The sequence below is a fragment of the Rhineura floridana genome, chromosome 15, assembly GCF_030035675.1.
Source record: "Rhineura floridana isolate rRhiFlo1 chromosome 15, rRhiFlo1.hap2, whole genome shotgun sequence".
Lineage (NCBI taxonomy): Eukaryota > Metazoa > Chordata > Lepidosauria > Squamata > Rhineuridae > Rhineura > Rhineura floridana.
In genome coordinates, this window is record NC_084494.1 from 5,773,890 (window position 1) to 5,801,321 (window position 27,432).

Below are 27,432 nucleotides of genomic sequence, written 5' to 3' on the forward strand. Positions count from 1 at the left end.
AAGCTGAATATGAGCCAACAGTGTGATGTGACTGCAAAAAAGGCAAATGCTGTATTAGGCTGCATTAACAGAAGTAGTTTCCAAATCGCGTGAAGTACTAAATGTAAATGTACTGCCTTCAAGTCGATTCTGACTTATGGCAACCCTATGAATAGGGTTTTCATGAGGCTGAGAGTGAGCTTCATGGCTGTGTGGGGATTTGAACCCTGGTCTTCCGGGTCATAGTCCAACACCTTAACCACTACACCACTGCAAAAAAGGCAAACGCTATATTAGGCTGCATTAACAGAAGTATAGTTTCCAAATCACGTGAAGTATTAGTTCCCCTCTATTGAGCACTGGTTAGGCCTCATCTTGAGTACTGTGCCCAGTTCTGGTCTCCGCACTTCAAGAAGGATGCAGACAAACTGGAACAAGTTCAGAGAAGGGCAAGAAAGTTGATCAGGGGACTGGAAACAAAGCCCTATGAGGAGAGACTGAAAGAACTGGGCATGTTTAGCCTGGAGAAGAGAAGACTGAGGGGAGATATGATAGTACTCTTCAAGTACATGAAAGGTTGTCACACAGAAGAGGGCCGGGATCTCTTCTCGATTGTCCCAGAGTGCAGGACACAGAATAATGGGCTCAAGTTGCAGGAAGCCAGATTTCGACTGGACATCAGGAAAAACTTCCTAACTGTTAGAGCCATACGACAATGGAACCAATTACCTAGAGAGGTAGTGGGCTCTCCGACACTGGAGGCATTCAAGAGGCAGCTGGACAGCCATCTGTCGGGAATGCTTTGATTTGGATTCCTGCATTGAGCAGGGGCTGGACTCGATGGCCTTATAGGCCCCTTCCAACTCTACTGTTCTCTGATTCTATGATCTCTTCTCGCTTGTACCAGACTGCAGGACATGGAATAACAGGCTCAAGTGACAGGAAGCCAGATTTCGGCTGAACATCAGGAAAAACCTCCTGTAAAGAGTGGTATGACAATGGAACCAATGTCCTAGGGAGGCGGTGGGCTCTCCAGCACTGCAGGTATTCAAGAGGCAGCTGGACAGCCACCTGTCAGAATTGCTTTAGGTTAGATTCCTGCATTCAGCAGGGGGTTGGACTTGATGGCCTTATAGGGCCCTTTCAACTCTACTATTCTGGGACAACATCCTGTGGCAGGGCTACAGTGCTTAAGCATCACAGGACAACTCTGGGGCCTGATTCATAGCAGCCTGAAGTGGAAGAACACAGAGGTGATAGCCACCTCTCCTGTGGCTCTCCTTGTTTCAATCACTTCATCCAAGCGTCACCTGCACAGAAGGGCACAGCCAAACACTAAGCACCGAGAATGTGCGCACGTCATTTGTCTCCATTCGCTTTACACTATTTGTAATTCTATAAACTTTACAAACTGATTTTACAACATCAGTTCTCTCCATAGTAATCTTTTCTTGCTAGTCCCCCCCCCCAGCCAATTGCTAGCTTTCTTCATAAGGATTATTTTACTATCTCCACCCCTCAAAATCCTTGATCATTTTAATGGTCCTTTTCTCTAACTCCAGAGCTGGCAAGCTGTGGCCCGCAAGCTTCATTCAAGTGGCCCATGGCATGACTGCATTAAATATTCGTATTAATTTTAAATTGCATTTCTATTGCTTCCTTTATTTTTATATTGTATTTCATTGTTTCACAATTTGAATGGAAGGCCAATTATAAGACACTATGTAATAAGCCAAGCAATAAAAATGCCATTAAAAATCATACAGCTTCTAGCACAGTGCATTACAATTGCTACAACAGGCAGGAAAATCATAAAGTGATCCACCGCTAAGATCATCAGTCGTTTTCAAGTGGTCTGCAGGGAAAAAGCTTTGGGAACCCCTGCTCTAGGTCAAGTTCCCATTAAGGCTTACCAATATTACTCTGCAAAGTGCCACAAATGTTCAAGGTGCTAAATAAAGAGAAGTGCTTCAAGCATTACAAGAGCATATTTCAAGAGTGCAAACTGCTTCCACTTCCACTGATTTAATAATCCTAGCAATAACCTTGTAAGGCAGGCCAGCAGCATGATTAGCTTGGTAGTGCAGACCGGGGGGTGGGGGTGGACTAAGAAGAGTGGCTTAGCTAAGGCCCCCTACTGAGTTTTTAGCAGTGGCGAGACCTGCACCATGGACTTTTGTGTGGGTAACAGGTCACGCTCTTTGCCCCTTCACTGGACCAGCTTGAAGACTGAAAGCAAGGATCCCCTGCCCAGCAACACACCCAACCCTGGAACGCTTGCAAGACACACTGGCAGGGCTGGATGGCAGCCCCAGCGCCTGCTGCTGGAGAAACCAGGCTGACAACAGCTGGGAGTATAAAAATAAGATATTTACCTCATCATATCAGTTATCAAAGAACAAAACAAACCGAAAGCAGTAATTAAAAAAAGAACATACAGAGCTCAGGGCCGGCCTGACTGCCCCTCATCCAAGCATCCTGCCCTCCCGCACCCTCCGTGACCCCATGGGGCCCCTTCTCAGGCAGTGTGGGGCAAGGCGCCTGGAGCGGCAGAAACGTCTCAGGCTGCCCCCAACAAAGCTGTGGGTTGGTTCTCTCTCTTTCCTTCTACGCTTGCAGGTGCGACGCCTTCAGCTGAGCTTCTGATCCGTTTCTCTGGTGGCAGAATACGAGTAAGCTTTCCCCAGCACCAGCCGGTCCCGCAGAAGCTTGAAGAAGGCGTAGTAGTTGCTGAAGAGGATCAGGGCCAGCGAGATGGTCTGGTGCCACTTCTCCGACATGATAAGTGAGTAGAGCTGGTAGAAGATGACAGCCCCTTCGAGGAGAATCAAGATGTTCAAGATCCGCAGGGGCTTGCTGAAAAAGAACTGGAAGACCAAAAGACCCCTACATGTCAGGCATTCGTCATTTCCTGGGAACTGACAAGACCAGCCTTCCGCAAACTAGCGCCCTCTTGGATGTTTTGGACTTCCAGCTCCCATAATCCCCACCATGAGCTGTGCTGGCCAGGGCTGATGGGAACTGTAGTCTGAAATATCTGGACGTCAGCAGCTTGGGGAAGGCTGGCCTGGACTAGAAACTAGACTGGACTAGAAACTTGCTCTTTTATTAAAATAAATGATTATTAAAAATGCATTGTAAGAAACAGGTGTGCACTGTCTGTTTACGTGAGACAAACAGCGCTAGCATTAACTTTTAAAGCCCTACAAAGCCTGAGACCAGGCTACCTTTACTCACAGGAGCTTGCCTGAGCCTTAATATTGCCCTTAGGGACTCTTCTCTGTGGCCTCTCTTCAGTGGATTGCGTAATTGGCAGGTACCAGAGGCCCAGCCTTCCTCGGTGGCAGTTAAGACAAACTCCCTCCCTTTCCATCTTGAGACGGATGCTGAACACTTTTTTTAATCAAGCAGACATTTTGATGTTTGATTTCTGCTGTTGGATAGTTAGATAGATTTGGAATTGGGGTTGAGGATGGTGGTTGGGCTGGGAAGGGATTTAGTTAGATGGTGTAGAGTAGTGACATACTGTGTCAGAATTTATTTGTATGTGTAAGGTTTAAAAATTATCATCTGAAAATAAAGTATCATTTTGTTTTTTTAATTGTTCCGTACTCACACCTATGCTTGGTTAGGGCACACCATGAGTAAATATCAGTCAGGGAGGTGGTGAATAAGCAAATTTTACTGAAACTAAAACTCTTAATTTACAGTGTCTCTTGGCAAATACCGTACAGGCGTTTCATTCTGAAACTGGTGGCAGGATTATACCATAAGAGTTATCCCTTGAAGGAAAGGACTGCTTCACATACAGCCGAGCAACAGCTACACCCACAGTGGGTTTGGGGTATCCAGCATCACCCAGAGATAAGGGTGGGATACTATGCAGTGCCTAGGCTGTGAGTGAAAATACTGCACTCAAAGGTTGGAAAGTGTCGCATAGCCTCTGTACAAATGCAAAGGGTCGATACTTTTTATTATGCGTTGTGCTATTGTATTTGGACTATTTGTGTGAAGCGCTTTGAGCACACGTGTATTTGTGGGAAATGGGGTATATAAAGAAATCTAATAATAAACAAATAATAATCATCATAACAACACATTGTAGGGAGAGGCTGGCATCCCCCTCATCTGCTGCAGGAAGGCAGGCACAGGTGGGTGGGGATGTCACATGACTCCTTTACATAGTGCACTATATAGAACACATCATGCATCAGGAAGCCAATGTGGCATCCTGGTTAGAGGGCTTGAGCAGGACTGGGGACAGCCAGGTCCAAAGACCCACTCAGCCCACCATGTGAGCGTGGCCCAATCGCTCTCTCTTACCTGATAGGCATTGCTGTGAGGCTAAAGTGGAAGAGGGCATCCCTCATACCCCCCCCCCAGGCTCCTTACAAGATGGGTGGGATAAAAACATTCATGTATTCATTCAGGCATGCCTGTATTCATTCACCATCGGAAAACAGCAGCAGCTTACGTGAAAGCGGAAGTGGGAGACGTCCGAAGGCACCGCCACATTGTAGTGGCCCACGGCTTTGTAGACGTTTTTGCTATGTTTCACCAGCACCCCTTGGGGCCACATGCATTCCTCCGTCCACCTGCAAAATGAACCGAAAGGCATCCGAGATGGGAGGGGAGAGGAGGGACTGCCACAACCTCCACTCCCAAACTCATGCTCAGTGGGACTTAGTCCCAAGGAAGCGTCCAGATGACTGCACAGCAATTCACTGAGTTTTTGCACACAGAAGAGTTTAACAAGCTCATGATGAAAAAAGAACGTTTTTCAAAGTTCTGCTGACAAACGCATGGTTGTGTGTATGTGTGGGGAGTGGGGTGATGAGAGCAGCTTCTGTTTAGAAGGTCAAATCCTTAAACCCATTTCAGAGGGTTCTGACTGAGGACAGTTCTCAATACTCTAACCCAGCCTTTCCCAACCAGTGTGCCTCCAGATGTTGTTGGACCACAACTCTCATCAGCCTCAGCCAGCATTGCCAATGGCTGAGGCTGATGGGAGTTGTGGTCCAACAACATCTGGAGGCCCACCGGTTGGGAAAGGCTGCTCTAACCCAACCTGGTGCCCTCCAGATGTTCCGGACTACAATCGTTATCAGCCACAGCCAGCACACTTCAGATCGCTACTTCTTCCTAGTATTTATCCTAGCCCCCACTTCCGAGTGATCTCTAGGAACACATCCCGGTAAAGGGCCCACTCTCCCTGGTGGACTTGTTCCCGGCTCAGCCAGTCGGCTTGTGTGTTCAGGATCACCTGTACATGTATAGCCAAAATGGAAGCCGGGTGCTTTTCTGCCCACTGGAACAGCAGGTCGGTCTCCCTCTGAGGAGGAACTGATTTTGTGCCCCCTTGTTTGCAGACATGCGATTTGGCTGTGGCGTTGTTGGTGTGTACTAGCACACAAGTCTGATAAATACGAGGTAGGAACTCCTGGAGTGCTAGTCGGATTGCTCTGAGCTCCAACCAGTTGATTGACTGGCACTGCTCCTGCACTGACCACTTCCCCTATGCAATGCTGGAGCAACTGGTCACCCCCCAGCAATATAGGCTCGCGTCTGCAGTGACAATATTGAGACTGTTGGAGCTCTGAGGGAAAGGCCTTTCTCCAGATGAGGTAAACGTCCCCACCACTGGAGGAACTCCCGCACATGTCTCAGGAGGAGGATGAGCCAGTTCTGGCGCAAGGTGATCTGGTCCTGATATGGAAGCCGCAGCCACTGCAGGGCTCTTGAGTGGAAGCGCGCCCACGACACTATGGCCGTTGTCATGGAGCCCTGCAGCTGAGCCAGTTTCTTCAGAGGAGCCTGGCTGCCTTGCAGGCACGAGTGCAGCTGGCGCAGGAGCTTGTCCGTGCGATCGGTGGACAGGAAGAGCTTGCTTTGCGGTGTGTCGATGACCACTCCCAGATGTTGAAGGCGCTGGATGGGTATCAGATGGCTCTTGTCCCTGCTGATGATGAAGCCGTGGTTCTCCAGACACTGGATAGTAGTGTGGAGATCCCGTTGTGCCACTGTTGCTGAAGAGGCCCGCACCAGAAGGTCATCCAGGTAAGGGTATACATGGACTCCCTGAGTGTGAAGGTGTGCCACTACTGCTACCATTATTTTGGTAAACACCCGCGGGGCAGAGGCGAGGCCAAAGGGCATGGCCCTGTATTGAAACTGGTGGTGGCCATGCGCAAGGCGGAGGAAGCGTCTGTGCTGCTGGAGAATGGGGACATGCAGGTACGCCTCTGTGAGATCTATAGATCCCAGGAAGTCCCCAGGTTGAATGGCTTCTGCAATAGACCTGAGTGTCTCCATCTTGAACTTCTTTGTCCGCAGGAAGCGGTTCAGGAATTTTAAATCCAAGATGGCGCGGTAATTGCCATTGCGTTTGGGGACTGTAAGAACACAGAGAAGATTCCTGAGGACCGCTGATGCTCTGGCATGGGTTCTATAGCGCCTATCTCGAGGTGAGAAATGGCATCCAGGGTTCTCTGCAGCTTTTCCAGCTGACGAGACGGAGGAGCTGTCCATCTGTCCTGCGGGATGGTGGCAAACTTGAGGGAGTAGCCAGACTGGATGGTGCTCAGTATCCATTTGTCTGAGGTGGAGGTTGCCCAGGCATGTGCAAAAAATTGAAGTCTGCCCCCCACCTGGGCCGTCCTGGTGTCATGCATGGCTTTGCTTGACACTGGACTTGGGGTTTTGACGATGTTTGTTGCCTCCCCCACCACTGGAGAGTGTGGAACGTGTGCACTGGTGAGAGGAATCCCAGGAAGAGTTCCAGGACTCCCGGAACTAACGTGCAGGTAGTTGGATAGCCCTTGGGATGAAAGGAATATGAAGCCTTCTTATGGGATTTGTCATCCTTCCTGGGAGCAGAAGGAAGTGCCTTCTTTTTATCCTTGGTCTCCACCAGGTGGCACTCTAGAGACTTGCCAAAAATCTGCCTACCCCAGTAGGGCACAGCTGCAAGACTGGCTTTGGAATGATGGTCCACTTCCCACTGTTTCAGCTATATATTGCATCTTACTACCACTCCAAATCCAAGAGCTCTTAAGAAAATAAGAAGAGCCTGCTGGATCAAGCCAGTGGCCCATCTAGTCCAGCATCCTGTTCTCACAGTGGCCAACCAGGTGCCTGGGGGAAGCCCGCAAGCAGGACCTGAGTGCAAATACACTCTCCCCTCCTGAGGCTTCTGGCAACTGGTTTTCAGAAACATTCTGCCTTTGACTAGGGTGGCAGGACACAGCCATCATGGCTAGTAGCCATTGATAGCCCTGTCTTCCATGAATTTGTCTAATCTTCTTTTAAAGCCATCCAAGCTGGTGGCCATTACTGCGTCTTGCGGGAGCAAATTCCATAGTTTAACTATGCGCTGAGTAAAGAAGTACTTCCTTTTGTCTGTCCTGAATCTTCCAACATTCAGCTTCTTTGAATGTCCACGAGTTCTAGTATTATGAGAGAGGGAGGAGAACTTTTCTCTATCCACTTTCTCAATGCCATGCATAATGCTATACACTTCTGTCATATCTCCTCTGACCCGCCTTTTCTCTAAACTAAAAAGCCCCAAATGCTGCAACCTTTCCTCGTAAGGGAGTCGCTCCATCCCCTTGATCATTCTGGTTGCCCTCTTCTGAACCTTTTCCAACTCTATAATATCCTTTTTGAGATGAGGCGACCAGAACTGTACACAGTATTCCAAATGTGGCAGCACCATAGATTTATACAACGGCATTATGATATCGGCTGTTTTATTTTCAATACCTTTCCTAATTATCGCTAGCATGGAATTTGCCTTTTTCACAGCTGCCGCACACTGGGTCGACATTTTCATCGTGCTGTCCACTACAACCCCGAGGTCTCTCTCCTGGTCGGTCACTGCCAGTTCAGACCCCATGAGCGTATATGTGAAATTCAGATTTTTTGCTCCAATATGCATAATTGTACACTTGTTTATATTGAATTGCATTTGCCATTTTTCCACCCATTCACTCAGTTTGGAGAGGTCTTCTTTTTTTTTTTTTTTTTTTACAATATTTTTTATTCAAATTTTCATAAAACATACAAAACAAAATCATAAAACATTCAAAGACAAAAAACAAAACAGAACAAAAATGATTAAACAAAAAAATAAAATGTTGACTTCCCATTTGTCACAGATCAAATCAGTTATAGGTCTACAATATATAACAATCCTGTCTCTTAAATTATATTATAAAATCACTTTCCTCCAGTAGTTATCTTAATTAATCATCAAATCTCATAAACATTACTTTATTCTTTCCACAAAAAGTCAAAGAGAGGTTTCAATTCTTTAAGAAATATATCTATCAATTTTTCTCCAAATAAACATGTCGATTAATCCATCTCGTTAATAATAATAGTAATCTTATTGTCATAACCATAGTCCAAATAAACATATCGATTAATCCATCTCATCAAAATCTGTTAGGTCCAATAATTTCAATAGCCATTATTCCATTATCCATATTAATTCCATCTTCCATCTTCAATAGCCCTGTTAAGTCCAGTAATTTCAGTGTCCAATCTTCCATTATCAGTATTCCATAATAATCTTGCTGTCATAGCCATAGTCATATAATAAGAGTCTGATGGGAATCTCCTCTATCCCAAATATTTTCTTGCCATCAATTCTGAATAAGTTGCTGAAATATTGTTGTAAAGTCATATCTGTGTTCTTCTTTTTTACAAAATGCACTGGCTCATCTCTTGAGAGTTTTTCCATTGTCACATGGCTGCAGTTAATTCCATAGATTTTCTCTATATCAAGCTCCATCACGTCATTCCAGTCCAGAAAATTATCCAAGCCATTGATAACTTTATCTCTAATATCTTCATTAATTTCTTCAGAGATAACGTTAAATTCCAAACAGTAGATTTTATTTCTAATATCCATAAACTCCAGATCTTTTTCCAATTCCACATTTGTTCCAATCAGTTTGGAGAGGTCTTTTTGGAGCTCTTCACAATCCCTTTTTGTTTTAACAACCCTGAACAATTTAGTGTCGTCAGCAAACTTGGCCACTTCACTGCTCACTCCTAATTCTAGGTCATTAATGAAGAAGTTGAAAAGTACAGGTCCCAATTCCGATCCTTGAGGGACTCCACTTTCTACAGCCCTCCATTCCTACTCTCTGCTTTCTGCTTCTTAACCAATTCCTTATCCACAAGAGGACCTCTCCTCTTATTCCATGACTGCTAAGCTTCCTCAGAAGTCTTTGGTGAGGTACCTTGTCAAGAGCTTTTTGAAAGTCACTCTTGCTGAGTACTGTAGGCTAAGGAGGAATCTGCTAGGAATTCAGCTGTATCAGCCAATTTGTGCAGCCTCTCCCTGACATGTCTGGCATCAGGAGGCACTTCTGACAGTAGCACTTTAGCCCACTTTACCGCAGCCCATGCCAGGAAGGAGTTGGCTGCAGAAGCTCTCATGGCCAATGCAGATGCTCCGTGTACATGTTTTAAGATAGCCTCACTGTGCCTCTCATTTTGTTCTGAAAAAGTATCCGCTCCTTCTTTGGGAATAGCTGTCTTGACCCCGAGGGCAGACAGGGTTGTCAATGGCCGGGACTTGAAGGGTTGCCATGGTCATGGCAGGAAGAGCATATAGCTTCTTAGACAGAGCATTGTACAGCTTTGGATTTGGCTGGATGATCTCATTCTTCCTTAACAATGTCCTTGAAGAACTTTGGAATGACCACTTTCTGATCCCCTGACCTAGAGAAGACATCTGAAGATCCCTGTTCCCCTTCCCCCTCCTGAGGAGTTTCCTTAGGAGGATCTAACTGAAGGCAGGCCATAGCCTTAGAAATCAAAATAGGATAGAAGTCAGGAAAATACATCCTCCCCTGAGAGTTCTCCTTCTTCCTGTTCTGAATCTGATGCAGCAGATGACGGGGGACCGCCCTCCTCCAGGAGCCTGGGCTGAGGGAAAGGCGGTCAGGTGGGAACCCAGAGCTGAAGCATCTTTTGCGTTTATCTTTGTGTGATTTAGGCTTCTGTAAGGAGCCCCTTCTTTTACTCTTCTCCCTTTCTCTAACTGGGCTGGCCTCACAGGAGGCAGGAGGAAAATGAGAAGAAATCATGGCAGCGTGCCCTGGAGTGCTTGGAGCCTTTTTTCTTATGTGCACGGGCCCAACGCTTGGCTAAGGAAGCCCCTGCCTCCTTCATCATGGCCTTGTTAAGCCAGGCCAGCACGGCCGAAGTGGTAGAGGGCTTATCTAGATGGTGAGATTTTACACGCTTTTTTCCCCTGCCGGAGCCATGTGTGCCTCTTCCCCTCCCACTGGCTGAACAGAAGGGAGCTGAGAAAACAAAACTATTTCAGGAGGGGAGTCAGTCCAGCATGCTTCGACTAATGGATGGCTTAATTGAGATGTAGATTCCCCCCCACTCAGGGACTCATTTTCCTCTGCAGAGGTGTGAGAAGGGTTGTCTCTTCTCCCAGGCATAGTTAAACTCCCAGCTGAAGAGGGAAAAAGGCCGGGGCTGGAGCTGCCCCCTCCCTCATTAGCAAAAGCTTAGCAGCTTTACCTAAGAACAATGCGGCAAGGAGGCCAACCACGCTTAGTGGAGGCCCATTACCCCGTGTGTGTGTGTGTGTGTGTGTGTGAATCAACAAAAAGCCTTGGATAACGAAGGACCAATCTCTGTTCCTCCAAGGTCTTAAAACGCTCCTGAAGGCTTCCCTCTCTTTGGGACCGTGAAAGAGCATTTGATAAGGGACAGCAGGGGGAGGCACGAGACAGATCCCGGCCTCCGCCACTTCCAGGCACCTCTTCAGAAAGCACAATCCCTCTCTTCCTCCCTCAAATCTGGCTATTCAGTGAGGGTGGGAAGTGAAAGAAGAGAGGCAGAAGTCTGTGCGCTTCGACTGCAGTTGATGATGATAAACTCTCTGAGAAGAGCAGAGAAAATAGCTAAACTGTCCTGAATTTCTTATGGGGACCCAGGAGGCATAGTCTGACTCTGCTGCTCGCTGAAGACAGAGTTAAAAACTGGAGAATGGGAGACGGTTCCTCCCCTTCTGGCAGGCCACCAGCTAAACTTTTTGTGTTATAGTGCTGACTCTGCCTCCAGGAGAGTTAACCCATTCCTGTCTGCTCCACTCCTCCGCTGACCGGGAACAGCGTGAACCAATCTCAAGACAGTCTTTGCCAACCTGGCCCCTTCCAGCTGTTTTGGACTACAACTCCCATCAGTCCCAGCACCATATGGCTGCCATGCTAGCTAGGGCTGATGGAAGTTGTAGTCAAAAACATCTGGAGGGCACCAGGATGGCAAAGACTGCCCTAGGAACAGAAATTCCTGTGCTGAGCCCATTTGCTAGCTATTGTATCCCATGTGAATGCATACAAACAATTTTTTTAAAAACAGAACATGGGCCACAAATGGAGGTCTGCTTACTGATGCTGCAGCATGTTAGAGCAAAGTGCTGGGTCAACCTTCTGCCAACGGCCCAGATGTGCCGCAGCCTTGTGAAGGAGGTCACAGTAGCGGGCCGGAAGAAGATGCTGCATGAGGATGACAGAGGTGCTGATGGAGACCAAGAGGAACAGCTCACAAGACCATTGCTTGTCATAATACTGGGTGTTCTGCACAAAGGTGGGGGGGGGAAGAGAGAGAGAGCACACACTCATTAGACGGAGGAGACATCTTTAGAGCAGGACGTTCACCTCCACAATGTAAACTGATCCACAGGGCAGCTGCATCTACTTGGGGCATTGTTTCTGTAGGAGCAAGGCAATTGAGAATGGGCTAGAGCAAGGACAGCCAAAAGCCACTGTTTTTCACTGATGGCGGTACAGGAGGCCAGAATGTACAAAAATGCAACCAAGTTTATTCTAATGCATTAGATGTTTAATACACTTGCAAACAAAATTCCCAAAAGCTGCTAGCCTACAACAGCATCTACTGGCTTGCCTAAACCAGTGTTCTTCTACCTTTGAGTCCCGAGATGTTGTCAGACTACAACTCCCATCAATCCCCACTAGCTTAGCCAATGGGCCAAGCATGGTGGGAGGTGCAGTCCAACAACATCTGGGGACCCAAAAGGAGAAGAACGGTGGCCTAAACAACGTATACCCATGCGAATCATCTGCAGCATAAAAAGAAGGGGGAAAAAAGACCCCACACATACAAAAACAGAAAGCCCAACTTCTGAAATGCATTCCAGCCTGGCCACCAGCTCTCAAGAAGAGCAACTAACTAAGTGGAAATTCAAAGGCAGCAAAGCCTTAACAGAAGAATTCCAACATTTCTACACCCTGTGAAATATCCAAGGTAAGACACCTCCCCTCTCCCACAAACCAAGTGAATTCCTATTGAAGTTTCCCAAGTTCACTTCAGACTCTCTTTCAAACATAGGATAGCCAGGCCACATAAGAATGCAAGAACTTCCTTCCTGGATCACACAAGGAAAAGGTGGGCCGGCATTCTGTTCCCAATGGCAGCCAGCCAGATGCCTCTGGAACTTTGCTAACATGATATGACAGACTTGGCCTTCACATGTTTGTTGCCACCATCTGAGAACCAAAGGTAGACTGCATCTGTACATGGAACTTCTATTGGTTCAACAGAACCATTCTTCATAATTTGCCTGTTCCACATGCTGAAGCTCACTGAAGTCTACACTGCTCAAATACGCTTCATATGCTTGTGACTCTGACAGGCCAAGCAAGGGCACCTCATGACATGGAGAACAGGGATGGGGAACTTCAGGTCCAGAGTCCAAATTTAGCTTCCCCCAGCCTACTTGGCCCTTGGGACCCCTAACCAGCCCTATCTTGCACCCTCCTTGAATGTTGTTGTCTGGCTGGAATCCTTCAACTCTGATCATGCGTCTTGCTGCCTGGATGGAGGATGCAGAGGGGTGTGTGAGTGTGTAGAAAGTAGCCTCCTCTACAAAGGTCACACGTGCCTTTATTGCTTCATCCACTTTTGCCTCTGGCCCCACCCAGCACTGCATGTGACCTCCAGAAGGCTGCCCAGGAAGGAATGTAGCCCTCGGGGTAAAAAAGGTTTCCCATCCCTATATTAGATTCAGCGCTGCAGAGGCAACCCACCCATCGCTCACCTACCTTCAGAAACCAGACTGGCACAAACGCCACATAGTAGGCGCTGAGCATGGAGCTCACCAGCACCTCCTTCATGCGCCAGTTGAAGTTCATCTTCAAGTACTCCACCTCGTTGCGAATCAGATCTGGGGAGAGGCAGCAGGCGTGGGTGGGCATGGCCTCCATGTCATACAGCTGCTGGGTGTGCTGCTTCCAGGTCTCCTTGAGAGCCGACAGGTAGTCCTTGCCCCTCGAGCCGACGTTGCCCGTGTCGCGGGGGCCAATGTTGGCCACTTGGGAGAAAAGGCCAGTCTTGCGAAAGTCACAGTTCAGCTGCAGGAAGGGGATGTACATGCCAAACCTAGGAGGGAGAGGAGAGCGCCTCTGAAATGTCTCTTTACAGTTTAATTCGGTGCCATGTGTGTACCTGGTGCTTGACAGGGAGTGAAATAATAGGGCCCTGCTCCAAGCAGCTTAAAGTCAAAAATTCGCCAAAAGGGAAACAAGAGGAAAGGGAGGTAAGCAGAGCAGGGGAAGAATAAACAATGGTGACAGTTATGCATACGGAAGATTTAGCGGCAGCGGGGAATGGGAGCCGGGTGGCTGTGCCATGGACTTCAAGGAAAAGGTGGGCTTGATTAATCCTTTGCTGTGGGATGCTCAAGGGAGCTCTCCCCAACATGGCACTTTACAGAAGTTGTGGGACACCAACTCCCATCATCCAGCACAGTCAATGGCCAGGGACGGGGTGGTGCAGCCCAACACGCAGCCCAACAACCCTCCTTGCTGGACTTTACCGGCATGACCAAGACTTTCTTGTTCCAGCAGGCATTTTAAGGCGGTGTTTGGTTTTATTGTTTGTTTTATATACGACTTGGGTTTTTTATGTACACCAGTTAGAAATGCAAATGATTAAGCAGTATCTAAGTGTTTTAAATAAACAAATAAGACAAAATCTGGAGGGTCACAGGTTTCCCACTCCAACCTTAAGGAAACGCATACAATCCCTCCGGTTCTAACTAGACCATGCCTCCTGTGTCAGATTGGAGAAGATGGACCAAGGTGATGCACAATGCCCCATCTGATGGCTAGCTACAGCAAGTGTGAGGAAGGCTCCATGGGGCATCAGAGCCTCCTGCTGCCTCTCTCTTTCCAGGAATAAGACAGCCAGTGTGATCAGGGTTCAAATCCTCACTTAGCCATGAAGCTCACTGGGAGACCAACTTCGTAGGATTCTTGTGGGGAAAAAAAACAGGAAGGAGGAGAACCATGGATAGCACCTTGAGCTCCTTGGAGGAAAGGTGGGAGTTAAATGCAACAAAATTAATTAATTAAATAAACAAGCCTCCCTCCTGAAGAGCAATCTGAAGTGACCTGACTGGAGGGTGGGGAGGCGCCCTGGAAGCATCTTTTTGAAGGGGGAGTTTTATGAGAGAGGCTTGTGGAGAGTCGCTGTCTCCCTACGGGAGGAGGTGACAAGGGAACGATTCAAGAGGGTGAGACCAGTTAGTTGGACAACAGTGCCAAGGACTGACAGGCTACACATCAGGCAGGGAGCTTCTGATCACGTGGCTCAAAGAACAAGTGTTGCGGTGAGAGCTAAGGACCTTTCTGTATATAGCACCAATGGAGACGATGCTTTTCAGAAAAACATGAGAGCAAACAGAGAAGCCCCTGCCCTCAAGGAAGGTACACTCTTAAATTTTGACCGGCCAGAGGGGAGGAAAAAGAACCAATGGGAAAGAGGGGAAGGGACAAGCACAGGTGTATTTAAAGCTTCATACCAGCCGGGTTGAAAGCTAAGCCAAAGGCTTACACAGAAGTTGCAAGTTGCAGGCTTGTCCTTTCTGGAGACACAGAATGTTTTTTAAGCTCACAGGGTGGGACAGAAATGTTATAAATAAGTATATCGTCACAGATCTAAGGCCTAGAAGCTTGTTTTTTTATAGAATGAAAGCTGAAATTCTCTGAAGGCAAGTTCTGCATCCATACTTTATTCTGTGCATGGACATACAGGGCGATGCTACTACTGGAACACACCCTTCCCTGCCTTCCTGCAGAGTTCAAATCCAGAGGTCACCACTGGTAGAGACGGGCTGTATGTCAGAGGGAAGAATCAATCAAACCAGAAATCTCAAATGGGACAATCTTCTCCACAGAACCACTGTGGGTGGCAATACGAGGTCCCAAAACTAATATAGCACTGGGGGCCATCTTGAGATAGAGAATGAGCCCAGGGAAGCAACCAGCAGAAGAAAAGCTGTAAGCACCGGGTGACTTCAATTACCCTCACAGAGACGGGGAAAATGCATGCTCCAGCCACAGCAAAAAAGACAACATTTCCAAGGAAGGCACCTGCCTCTAGCAAAGAAAATACTGGGTCTAATGCAGCAGCCTAAAATCAAGGAACAATTGTACGAATTTTAATTTTCGTAGCACAAACTACATACAGCGTCATCTTGGTTATTTCTAAAATCTGCTTTTGCGCTTCAGAGTTTGACTCCCACTGCAGAACCAGCAGGAAGCAGAAATACGAAAAGGGCTTTCTGGTACTTACGGATAGCACAAAAACAAAAGGTTGAGTAGTGAATATGTCCTGAAGAGGTGGATGATGGATCGCCACAGACTCCACCATGTCCCAAGGAGGACAGCATAACGAGCGACCACCAGGAAGATGGAGCGCGGCAAGGAGACTCTGCCAGTGTGAGAAGCCTGCGAAGAGGAAAGTAAGAAAGTGAGGACAGTCCTGCTGGATCAGGCCCATCTAATCCAGCAGCATTCTGCTCTCAGCGGCCAGCCAGATGCCTCTGGGAAGAAACAAGCAGGCCATGAGCAGCGAATCACTCTCATGTTCCCCAGTTGCTGGTGTGCCGAAGCATACCGCCTCCAATGCTGGAAGCAATTAATAAGCCATCCAGACTAAGTCACTGGTAGTCTTATCTTCCATAAATTTGTCTTATCCTCTTTTAAATCTGTCCAGGTTTGCAGTCGTTGCTACATCTTGAGGTTAGCTGCACCCTCTTCCTTTTGGGGGAGGACGACGACCAGAATTTCCTGTAATGATTGGACTTTTTGAATCCTAGGGCAGCAACCTCTAAACATGCTTATTAAGTCCCAGTGAACTCAGAGGGACTTGGTGCTGAATAAACATGCTTAGGATGGCACTCTATGAGGCTTACAGCCTAAGCCAAACATCCCCTAGAGACTGCTTCACTCCGTATTAGGCCTCCCTGTACCCAACTAAGGTCACCAAAGAAAGCCGTGCACCAGGTGCCCACATCCACTGAGAGCACGTTACAGGATGGGGTGATCTGGAGGAGATGAAGTGGGCCTTGTTTTTCGGAACTCCCCCCAACAGAAGCTCACCAGTGCTAATCGCTGCTTGCTCATAGGAAGCAGGGAATGGGCACATTCCACTGGGAAGGTCTCCTGTAAAAGCTCCACTGGAATGAATGGGGGGGGGGCTGCGAAAGACCACTGCTACTCTTTCCGGAATAAAGAAAAGCCCAAACAAGTACAGGCTGAACCACAGGAAATGAGTAACCCCCCCACCCCAGGGTCGGGTGGGGAGCTCTAGGCCTCTACCTCCTTCACCTCCTTCATGATAGCACCAATCAGCCTCCTTGCCAGAACAATGGTTGTCACTGCCAGGACATTGAAGTCGATGAGATGAAAATTCTGCAGGAAGAAACATAAAAGAAGAGAACTTGATTGGTCCATGAGCAGTGATCTTGCAAACTTGGAAAAAACCTTGAAGTCCCAAAAGGGTAGGGCTTCCAGAGGCCTTTAGGAAAGGGGAAAATAAATGGCATAAAAGAGAACTCGCCAGAGGACCAAAGCCCTCTTGAAGGATAAGGGTGAGTTGACTCAGTCCAAAATTTATGTAGGTCTGCTGTGCTTTACCTGGCCTTGGGACTTAATTCAGACTCACATGGGTGAATGGTTCTATAGCGGCAGCTGCAAGTAGCAGTCTGTTCCTGCAGAACTCTATAGGTCTGCCTTACCCTACCCAAAGTGCTGGCATGAGGATGCTGCCCCCTGTCCAGACAAGGGACCTCCGTGGACCTCCTCAATCTGACAGAGACTGGGAGCACAACCCTGGAATTCACAGACCTTTTTTGGATGCTCCACCCACTGTATGCTTCATGGTGTCTTGGGGCCCTTGTCAACATCTGATCTTCCTGCTCTCTTAAGCCAGCGTGATACACGGAGTACCTGTCTTGGACGTCTGTCATGGCAACAGCAGTGTGTACTACAGGGTTCTATCAATTGGTGCCATTATAGATCCCTCATACATAGCTGTTAAAGGTCCGCCTTTTTAAGACAGCATTTAGGGAATTAAAAAAATAGCTTTTTAAATGGTATTTTGTGTATATATGCCAGTGCTTTTCCTGTCTTTATCACTGTAATTCTGTGATCTTGCAAATGGGCAACAAGATATATAGACACCCACCAATGAGGTATGGGAGGGAGGGTGAGACGGCGGGTACCACCACACCGTCTTGTAGATGTTGATGTAGTGGACAAAGAGAGCGATAAGGTGGCAGAAGAGGAGCTGGAGTTCAAACAAGATACTCCTCTCCAAGGGCAGCTCTGGGATCTTGCAGTGCTGGAGAGGAACCACGGTCTGAGTTGCCAGAGGAGGGCTGGAAAGACCTGTCCCTGAACCACTCCTATAGGGGAGAAGGAAAAATCAACTCATAAAAACAGAAAGAATGGCAAACATTCAGATTCATTAGCCCCAATAGTGTCCTTTTCCATGGCAAGAAAGGGTGCTTTGAAGCCATCCCTGCCTGTGTTGCCGGCTCTTGAAACAATAATCTTTTGTACAGCACCTTCAAAATCTCACAGCAACGCACAGAAAACAGTTACAGTAAAATCAAGAAAAACCCACCTACAACTGCAGAAATAGCCAAGGCAGCAGTGCCTCAGGCTAGACTACTGTCATGGGGTAGTATTCCACTAACGAATCCTGTTAGCACAAGGATTTCAGCTTGCCTAATGGGACCTCCACGCACTCCACACACCCTCCAAATCTGCTCCAGAGGGTTGTAGGAACCCCAGAAAAAGTTTTATAAGTGTGTGTGGGGAAGCTCTGTTGCACAAGTGGAAATCCTTGTGCTGATGGGATGTTTACTTACCACTAAGTTGCATACAACCCATGCTTTCTGCATACGGGTGCCTTTAAAGAGTGTCTGAAACCTCCAAACATTCAGCCATCAGATTGCTTGTCAGGACTAGATTTGACCACATTACACATTTTTTGCATAGACTGCAAAGTTTAAAGCACCAGTACTAACCTCTAGATCCCTGAACACTTTAGGACAGGGATGAAGAGCTTGTTACCCTCCGGATGTTACTGGACTATAACTCAGACTGTCCCTGACCACTGGCTATACTGGCTGCGGCTGACGGCAGTTGGAGTCCTGCAACATCTGGAAAGTCAGATTCCTCACCCCTGGTTTAGGACCTGATTATTTCAAGGAAAGCCTACACCCATATGAACCTGATCAGGCCCTAAGACTGGGCTGAGACCCTGCTCTCCAGCCTCCTACTAAGATTGGTCAGGTTGTCAGGTGCCACCTAGACCTAATATTCTCGTTCTGCATAGCAGAGTCATCTGGAGTAAGGTCTGACCTGAAAGGGACACAGTGTAGGGACTCTCATTGGCAGCTGCTATTGCTAGTAACTACAGAGCATTTGCAATGCATTTTCAAAGGTGAAAGCGTTTCACAGATTACGTCAGGAATCCTAACAGTCCCATAGATTAGATCGGTATTGCTATCACCATAGTGCAGATGGGGGCAGGGGTTGAGGGAGACACCTGGTGAGATTGCGGAAGGAGTGAGATCTGAATCAGGATTTCCCTTTTTAAGGGAGGAAGGGCGGGATATAAATCTAATAAATAATAAATAAATAAATAAATAAATAAGGGAAAGGGCCGTAAGCTCAGTGGTAGTGCAACTGCTTGGCATGCAGAAGGGCCCAGGTTCAGCTACCAGTGGCATCTCTAGGGAGGGCTGGGAGAGACCCCTGTCTGAAACCCTAGAGAGCTGCTGCCAGTCAGTGTAGACAGTGCTGAACTAGATGGACCACTGGCCTGACTTTATATAAGGCAGCTTCCTGTGAACATCTCTACGCTCTTCCTGCTCCCAGGTACCATACAACAAAATCTCCTGTTGAACAAAATATAGGCGCTAAACTTAATGTGCTGTACCAGCCGGGCTGTGGAGTCGGAGTCGGAAGCAATTTTGGGTGGAGTCAGAGTCGGTAGAAATGTACTGACTCCGACTTCAAAATAAAAACTTTCACAGGAATTTAGGAAAGTTTTCTTGTTCAGAAATTTTAATCAAATAAATATATTTTATGTTCTATCAATCCAGCCTGATGATTCACGTGGTGGTGATGAAATGCCTTGTGCTACCATTTTACTACAGTAAATTTGTTATTACTAGCTAATATACATTTGCCATTTATGAAGGAGTCGGGCAGTAGAAAAATAGAGGAGTCAGAGTCAAAGGTTTGGTGTACCGACTCCACAGCCCTGTGTACCAGGCCAACTTTGGCTGACGCAGGAGCACAAAGGGTTTCAGATACGTCAGAACTCTGTATCAGAGAGAATGACCCAACAGTCCCTGGGGCTCATGCCCACCTGGTACGGGAGCGCACGTTGGTGACGGAAGAACTCGTGGAATGGCCAGGGCCCCCAGCAGCTCCCGTTTCGCAGAGAGGATTGCGGCAGTAGGACGTCCGATTGGGTCCCCTTCTTCCCCCTGCCATAACCACCGACTGTCAAAGAGGGCTGGGCTTGCTCCTCAACTGATTACTTTGGGTCGAAGCACTGGAAACAAAAACTCTGTTAGGGCTGGGCTGTCACAGCAATTCCTAAGGTTTCTGCAAAACATCACATTTTTCTAAGATTTCCAAAGAAATGTGGTGCATACACTAAGACCAACATTTAGTGAGCTCAAAGGGCTTCATGAAGGTTCTCTTAGTAATTGTTACAATCGCCCTGAAAGGCAGACCAGCAACATTACTGCTATATTGCAGCTGCAGGGCTGAGAGTCAGTGACTCAGAAATGTCATGGCAAGACTGGAACTATCTTTGCCTTTATGTTACGCCAGCACCCTTCACAATAATTTCAATAGCAAGTTCTGGTATAACTAAGTACTTTAGTTAGTACTGTGTGTGTGTGTTTTCTTTTTGTGTGTGTGTGTGTGTGTTTTATTATTTGTGTGAATGTGATTCGGTGTCTGTGTATTGGTGCTTTTATCTGTTTTAATATGTGCCTGGGAGAATGTATTATACACCAACCGGGGAGACCTTCGGGGGCCCCAATTAGCATAGTGACGGGTAATGGGAGGTATGGTGTTGTGAGGAGAACATGCCAGGTAAGGGGAACCCGTCCCAGACAAGTAGTGTCCGTGACCCGTTCCGGTTCTCCTCATATCCCCAGGACTGCTGGTTGTCCTATCAGTCAGCCTTCGGATCTCCATATGCTGCTGTTAAACGCCAGGTCGGTACAGCATAAGATCTCCCTTGTTCATGATTTAATTGTGGACGAGGCGGCTGACCTGGCGTGCATAACCGAGACCTGGGTGGGTGATATGGGAGGAGTTGCTCTTTCCCAGCTTTGCCCACCTGGGTATACGGTTCAGCATCGTGGTAGAGCCGAAGGTCGGGGAGGCGGGGTCGCCGTAGTCTATAGGAGCTCTTTCTCACTCACCGAGCACCCTGTACAGGTGACGACTGAATTGGAGTGTCTCCACCTTGCGCTGGGCCAGAGAGACAGGCTGGGAATTCTGTTGGTGTACCGCCCGCCCTGCTGCCCAACAAATTCCCTAACTGAGCTGACAGAGGTAGTCTGGGAGGTATTGTTGCAGTCCCCTAGACTGCTGGTACTGGGGGACTTCAACGTCCATGCCGAGACTGCTTTATCTGGGGCGGCTCAGGACTTCATGGCCTCCATGACAACCATGGGGCTGTCTCAGGTTGTTACTGGCCCGACGCATGTGTCGGGACATACCCTTGATTTGATCTTCGCCACTGGACAGGGAGATGGTGATCTGGAGGTTGGGGGTTTTTCATCTACCCCATTGTCATGGACAGATCACCGCTTGCTGCGGTTTAGGCTTACGTCGACCCTTTCCCTCTGCAAGGGTGGGGGACCTATTAAACTGGTCCGCCCCCAGAGATTAATGGATCCTGAGGGTTTCCAAAGGGCTCTGGGGGATTTTCCGACTGAGAAGACTGGCGCTCCTGTCGAAGCCCTGGTTGAACTGTGGAATACGGAGATGACCCGGGCGGTTGACACGATCGCTCCCATGCGCCCCCTCCTATGCAGAGCTCATACAGCCCCATGGTATACCCCGGAGCTGAGAGTGATGAAGCAAGAGAGGAGGAGGCTTGAGTGCAGATGGAGGCGCACTCCTGACGAATGCAATTATGCCTTGGTAAGTGCCTGCTCTAAGCGATATACAGCAGCGGTGAGGGCAGCAAAAAAGAGTTATTTTGCTGCCAGTATTAAGGCATCACTTTCCCGCCCAGCGGAGCTTTTTAAAACTGTACGAGGGCTTTTACATCTTGGCCCTCGGGATACTATAGATTCATCTGTAGCCCGCTGTGATGAGTTCGCTGGACACTTCCAAGACAAGATCGCTAGCATTCGTCGGGACTTAGACTCCAATATTATAGCAGTTGGATTCAATGAAGCATCCAGAACACGGTCTTGTCCTTATTTATTGGATGAGTTTCAGTCTGTACAGCTTGAGGATGTTGACAAGATCCTTGGACTGGTGCGGGCGACCACGTCGGTGCTGGATCCTTGCCCCTCTTGGCTGGTGAAAGCTGGTAGGACCGGAACCGCCGACTGGGCCAAGGAGGTAATCAATGCCTCTTTGCGAGAGGGAGTGGTCCCTGACTGCCTAAAAGCGGCAGTAGTGAGACCACTCCTGAAGAAACCCTCCTTGGACCCAGATAACTTGAACAACTATAGACCTGTGGCGAATGTTCCATTCCTGGGCAAGGTTCTGGAGCGGGTGGTGGCCGACCAGCTCCAGGGGCTCTTGGATGACACTGATTATCTTGATCCGTTTCAATCCGGTTTTAGGCCTGGGTTTGGTACTGAAACAGCCTTGGTCGCCCTGTATGATGACCTTTGTCAGGAGAGGGACAGGGGGAGTGTGACCCTGTTGATTCTCCTTGATCTCTCAGCTGCTTTTGATACCATCGACCATGGTATCCTTCTGGGAAGGCTCACGGAGTTGGAAGTTGGGGGTAATGCTTGCCAGTGGCTCCGCTCCTACTTGGTGGGTCGTCAACAGAAGGTGGTGCTTGGGGAACACTGGTCGACACCCTGGACTCTTCATTGTGGAGTCCCACAGGGATCGGTACTGTCCCCCATGCTTTTCAACATCTATATGAAGCCGCTGGGTGCAGTCATCAGGAGTTTTGGAGTGCGTTGTCACCAGTACGCTGATGACACGCAACTCTATTTCTCCTTTTCATCTTCCTCAGGTGAGGCTGTTAACGTACTAAACCGTTGCCTGGCCGCGATAATGGATTGGATGGGAGCTAACAGACTGAAGCTTAATCCAGACAAGACCGAGACGCTGTTAGTGAGTGCCTTCTCTGCCCAGATGGTGGATGTTCACCCTGTTCTGGACGGGGTTACACTCCCCTTGAAAGAACAGGTTCGTAGCTTGGGAGTTCTTATCAACTCTTCCTTGTCTCTTGAGGATCAGGTAGCCTCAGTGGCATGGAATGCTTTCTACCATCTCCGATTGGTAGCCCAGCTACGTCCCTATCTGGACAGTGACGACCTCGCCTCAGTCGTTCATGCTCTGGTAACTTCTAGATTGGACTACTGCAATGCGCTCTACGTTGGGCTGCCCTTGAAGACTGTTCGGAAACTACAGTTAGTCCAGAATGCAGCGGCCAGATTGTTGACGCGGACAAGAAGGTCCGCTCATATTACACCCGTTCTGGCTCGTCTGCACTGGCTTCCTATTTGTTTCCGGGCTAAATTCAAAGTGCTGGTTTTGACCTATAAAGCCTTACATGGCATGGGACCGCAATACCTGGTGGAGCGCCTCTCCTAATATGAAACTACCCGTACACTGCGCTCAACATCTAAGGCCCTCCTCCGAGTACCATCCCATTGAGAAGCTCAGAGGGTGGTGACTAGTAATAGGGCCTTTTCGGTTGTGCCTCCCGAACTATGGAATGGTCTGTTTGATGAGGTGCGCCTGGCGCCGACGCTGCTATCTTTTCGGCGCCAGGTGAAAACCTTTTTATATTCCCAGGCATTCTAATGCGTATTATTATATGTATTGTTGTATTTTGTTACTGTTTGATTATTTTTGTTTACCTTTGTTGGCTTGATTCTATTGTATTATTGTATTTATATATTCCTGATTGCTTTATTTTATGTACACTGCCCAGAGAGCCCTTGGGTTTAGGGCGGTATATAAATTAAATTAATTAATTAAATAAATAAATTTACAATTTTTAGGATCTCTTCACATAGGAGAGCACATGCCACTGGGAACCACCATGGCCAAACAGGTGTTCTGCTGTGGTGTGTTCCTGTCTGTCTTTTGGAACACAAATATTACATTTTTAGCATGGACAATACATTCCTTTGGAATGACAAGCTGGAGTCTAGACATCAGAGCTTTGTCTAAAAATTCAGTGTTGGCTCCCAGAAATATCACTTTCCTTTCATAGTCCTAGTTATTAAGAGGCTTGGTAAGGGAATTTTATGCACGGGGTTGTGCTACAGAGGCAGGGACTGAGTGACAATCTCAGACAGCCTATCTCACAGAATTGTTATAAGAAGATTCAGGACTGAGTGCCCTTGGGCCAGTCACTGCCTCTCAGCCTCATGAAAACCCTATTCATAGGGTCACCATTCCAAAACTTTCTTGTTCTTCAACCATTCTGATGTAAACTTGCTTGTATGTTTTGGATCATTGCCTTGCTGCATGACCCAGCTGTGCTTCAGCTACAGATGGATGGCCTGATATTCTCCTGTAGAATTCTCTGATACAAAGCAGAATTCATGGTTCCTTCAATGATGGCAAGTAATCCAAGCCCTGATGCAGCAAAGCATCCCCAAATCATGGCACTACCACAACCATGCTTGACTGCTGGTATGAGGTTCTTCATGTGCAAGGCAGTGTTTGGTTTTCACCAGCCATAACAGGGCCCACGTTGCCCAAAAAGTTCCATCTTTGACTCAACTGTCCATAGAACATTGTTTGCCAAAAAGCACCTGGATAATTGTCAAGAGTTCTGGAGCAATGGACGGAACTTTCTGGGCAACGTGGGCTCCATTATGGCTGGCGGAAAGACTGCCTTCCACATGAAGAACCTCATACCAACGTTGGTCAAGCATGGTGGTATCAGAGAATTCTACAGGGGAATGTCAGGCCATCCATCTGTCAGCTGAAGCTGAAGGGCGGCTGGGTCATGCAGCAAGACAATGATCTGAAACACACAAGCAAGTCTACATCAGAATGGTTGAGGAACAAGACATTTAAACTTTTGGAATGGCCTAGTCAAAGTCCAGACCTAAGCCCCATTGAGATGTTGTGGCAGGACCTGAAAGGCACAGCTCATGCTTGAAAACCCACAAATGTCACTGAGTTAAAGCAGTTCTACATGGAAGAGTAGGCCGAAATTCTGCCACAGAGTCGTGAGCCATTGCAGTCATCAAGAATTACAGGAAGTGCTTGGTTGCAGTCATTGCTGCTAAAGGTGAAGTAACCAGGTTTTGAGTCTAAGGGGGGAATTACTTTTTCAGATGGGGGCACTGGGTGCTGCTTAACTTTAATAAATAAATGAAATAAGTATCAAAATTTTGTATTATTTGTTCACTCACATCCCCTTTTCCCTAATATTAGGTTTGGTTCAAGATCTGATAACATTCAGTGCCAAAAATATGCAACCATGCAGAAAGTTGGACAAGGAGCAAATACTTTTTCACAACTCTGTACTGTGGCCTGCCAGGAGCTCAGCAGGCCCGTCTCCTCTTGCACCCTGTACAGGCATCAAAACCATCCCTCCATAAGCGGCCACATGTGGCTAATGGGCTTGGCAGGCCACAGATTGAACTCAGGCCTGCCAGGTAGCACCGTAATTGTACAACAAACCTTACGTTAGAGGGTCTGACAACTGACTCCAGGCATCATGTGACAATGATAACAAGAAACAAGATTCCTGGAATAAAGACTTGGGTAGTCTGAAATAAAGTCTCTCAGATAAACAGGACTTGCAAAAGGATAATAACAATCTAAGTTAGCTGGACCAGCTTCTGTATAAAGCTTCTTAAAGCAACAGTAAAAAAAAAAGCCGCCAGCAGGCAGGGAGGAGATCTGACAGTTGCTGTGAACAGGTCCAGGCCCATGCTGGCAGCCCAACACAAAATGGCGAGGAGGAGAGGTCTAAAATGAGAAGGAATCAGAGGAGTGCACAAAAGGAGAGTAGAAGTTTGGAGAGGTACTAACACAGTAGTTCCTAAACTTTGTGCCCCCCATGGACCACTTGAAAACTGCCAAGGGTCTTGGCAGGCCCACTTAATGATTCTTCTACCTGCTGTAGGAATCTTAATTCCACAGAATTCAAGTTGTAACACAATAAAGTACAACATAAGAAATAAAAGATGCAATACAAATGCCAGTTAAAAATCCCTATGAATAGTCAGTGCAGCGGCTGTGCTGCCTCCCATCTTCAAACACAGATCCACCCCCAGCCCCGCCCCCCTGGATGAACTTCATGGTCCAGTTTCGGAAGCCCTGTACTAGAGGAGGGGATCAATGGGGGTGCCTACCCTAACGGGTCAGGCCTCCTGGATCCTGTAAAGGTGCACAACCAAATTATTATTATGAGATGTATGACCTGCCCTCCCCCATAAGGTCCCAGAGCTGGCCACAACAATGTAAAACACAACATCAGAAACAGTTTAAACCCAATCACAATCATACAACATAATATCATATGATGTATATATGACGTTCTGATTATGTTTAATAATAGTGTGAAATTAATAAAGAATTATTTTTTAAAAAACTACAATCACAATTAGATGGGATCCTCTGCGTATATATGTATCTCAGAGAAGGAAGTCCTATCCAAGCAGAAAGAAACCAAAAGTGCCCGAGTGTGTCTTTTTCCTTCTCCCTCCCGCCTCCTTTTTCCTTTTGTGTCGCGTCTTTCAAAGCCTAACTAAGGACAGGGGCTGTCTCATCACTGACATTTATAAGCCCCTCCCCCCTAGAAAAGGTGCGAAAGTGCATAAACTAACAAACAAAAGGTCTTGGGGCGCTGCGGGGGGCGCCAGAGGAGTGATGGGGAGGAAGAGGTGGAGGGCGGGCGAGGGAAGCCCGCGGATACCCTGCCCGCCTTCTTACCCATCTCCGGCAGGCGGAGCTCCGTCGGACCCGGGAGGCAGCGGCAGGTCCAGAAGCCGCGACGACAAAATGGCAGGCGGGGCCTCGCGGTCTCGGCTAGGGAAGGCGACGGTGGCCGGCTGAAGTCAAAAACAAGGAAAACCCGCTTGCAGCGAAGCCAGTCACGTGGTTCGCTGGGCGGGAAGATGACGGGCCGGGCCTTCTTTGGCGGCCCGCTGCGTGCTGAAGGACGAAGCGGTTGTCCCCGCGCCGGAGGGGGCGTTGGGTTCCGGCGAAGGGCAGCTGTGTGAGAGCGGGACAAACGTAAACGCCCATCTCTAACCAGTGGCGTCCTGAACAGTGCCGGACTACAACTCCCATCATTCCTTGGACACACGCTGAGGATGATGGGAGCTGTAGCGCGAAGCATTGAGGGTACCAGGCTAGCCACGCGTGCTCTCGCTCAGCAGCCCGGTTGCCCGCAGGGTTCACAGCAGCCCACGACCCCAGGAGCAGAGCCAGCTACGGGCTTCCCCGGTGCCACGCCCTGTGTAAGGCAAGGATGGGGTCCAGGTGGCCCTCCAGCTGTTATTGGCCTCCCAACAGCTAATATGGCTAATGGTCCCAGCTGATGGGAATTGGGAGTCCCAACATTGAGACAGCTGCAGGCGGGCCACTCTGATATACTGTTGCTGATTGTGGAGGATCCATTTAGCAGGCCTGTATAATAGAGATATCCTACATGAGCCTGTGTTCCTAAGGTAAACACACCCTCCCAAACTAGGGATGGCTCTTTGAGATGATGGTAGGCTGGACTGACTTAAAACACCCCTCTCCTTCAGTACACGCACCTCTCCATCAGACTTTGCACTCTCTGCCACTGCTGATGCATGGCACTTTCATAGAGTGCCCTTTGTTTGCTGATCACCACTGCAGGCACTGGGAAGATAACCAGATACAAGCAAGGGAGAAGGCAGTCATTTGACAAAGT

At 48.0% G+C, this 27,432-nt stretch overlaps 1 protein-coding gene across 2 annotated transcripts; it reads right to left on the reverse strand.

Moving 5' to 3' along the window:
• Positions 1-2,328: 2,328 nt before the first annotated feature.
• Positions 2,329-26,761, reverse strand: TMEM39B (transmembrane protein 39B). 2 transcript variants are annotated; one of them, XM_061597429.1, is made up of 9 exons: positions 26,463-26,761; positions 19,702-19,890; positions 17,503-17,722; positions 16,644-16,727; positions 15,607-15,761; positions 13,074-13,410; positions 11,401-11,588; positions 4,454-4,574; positions 2,329-2,846 (listed from the first exon to the last, which is right to left on the reverse strand). In XM_061597429.1, the coding sequence occupies exons 2-9, from the start codon at positions 19,827-19,829 to the stop codon at positions 2,610-2,612; spliced, it is 1,470 nt and encodes a 489-aa protein (XP_061453413.1). In that variant the 5' UTR covers positions 19,830-19,890; positions 26,463-26,761; the 3' UTR covers positions 2,329-2,609. The 2 variants fall into 2 exon arrangements, with proteins under 2 accessions (XP_061453413.1, XP_061453412.1); XM_061597428.1 differs by having other exon boundaries at positions 16,635-16,727; positions 26,463-26,760.
• Between the last annotated feature and the right edge of the window lie 671 nt (positions 26,762-27,432).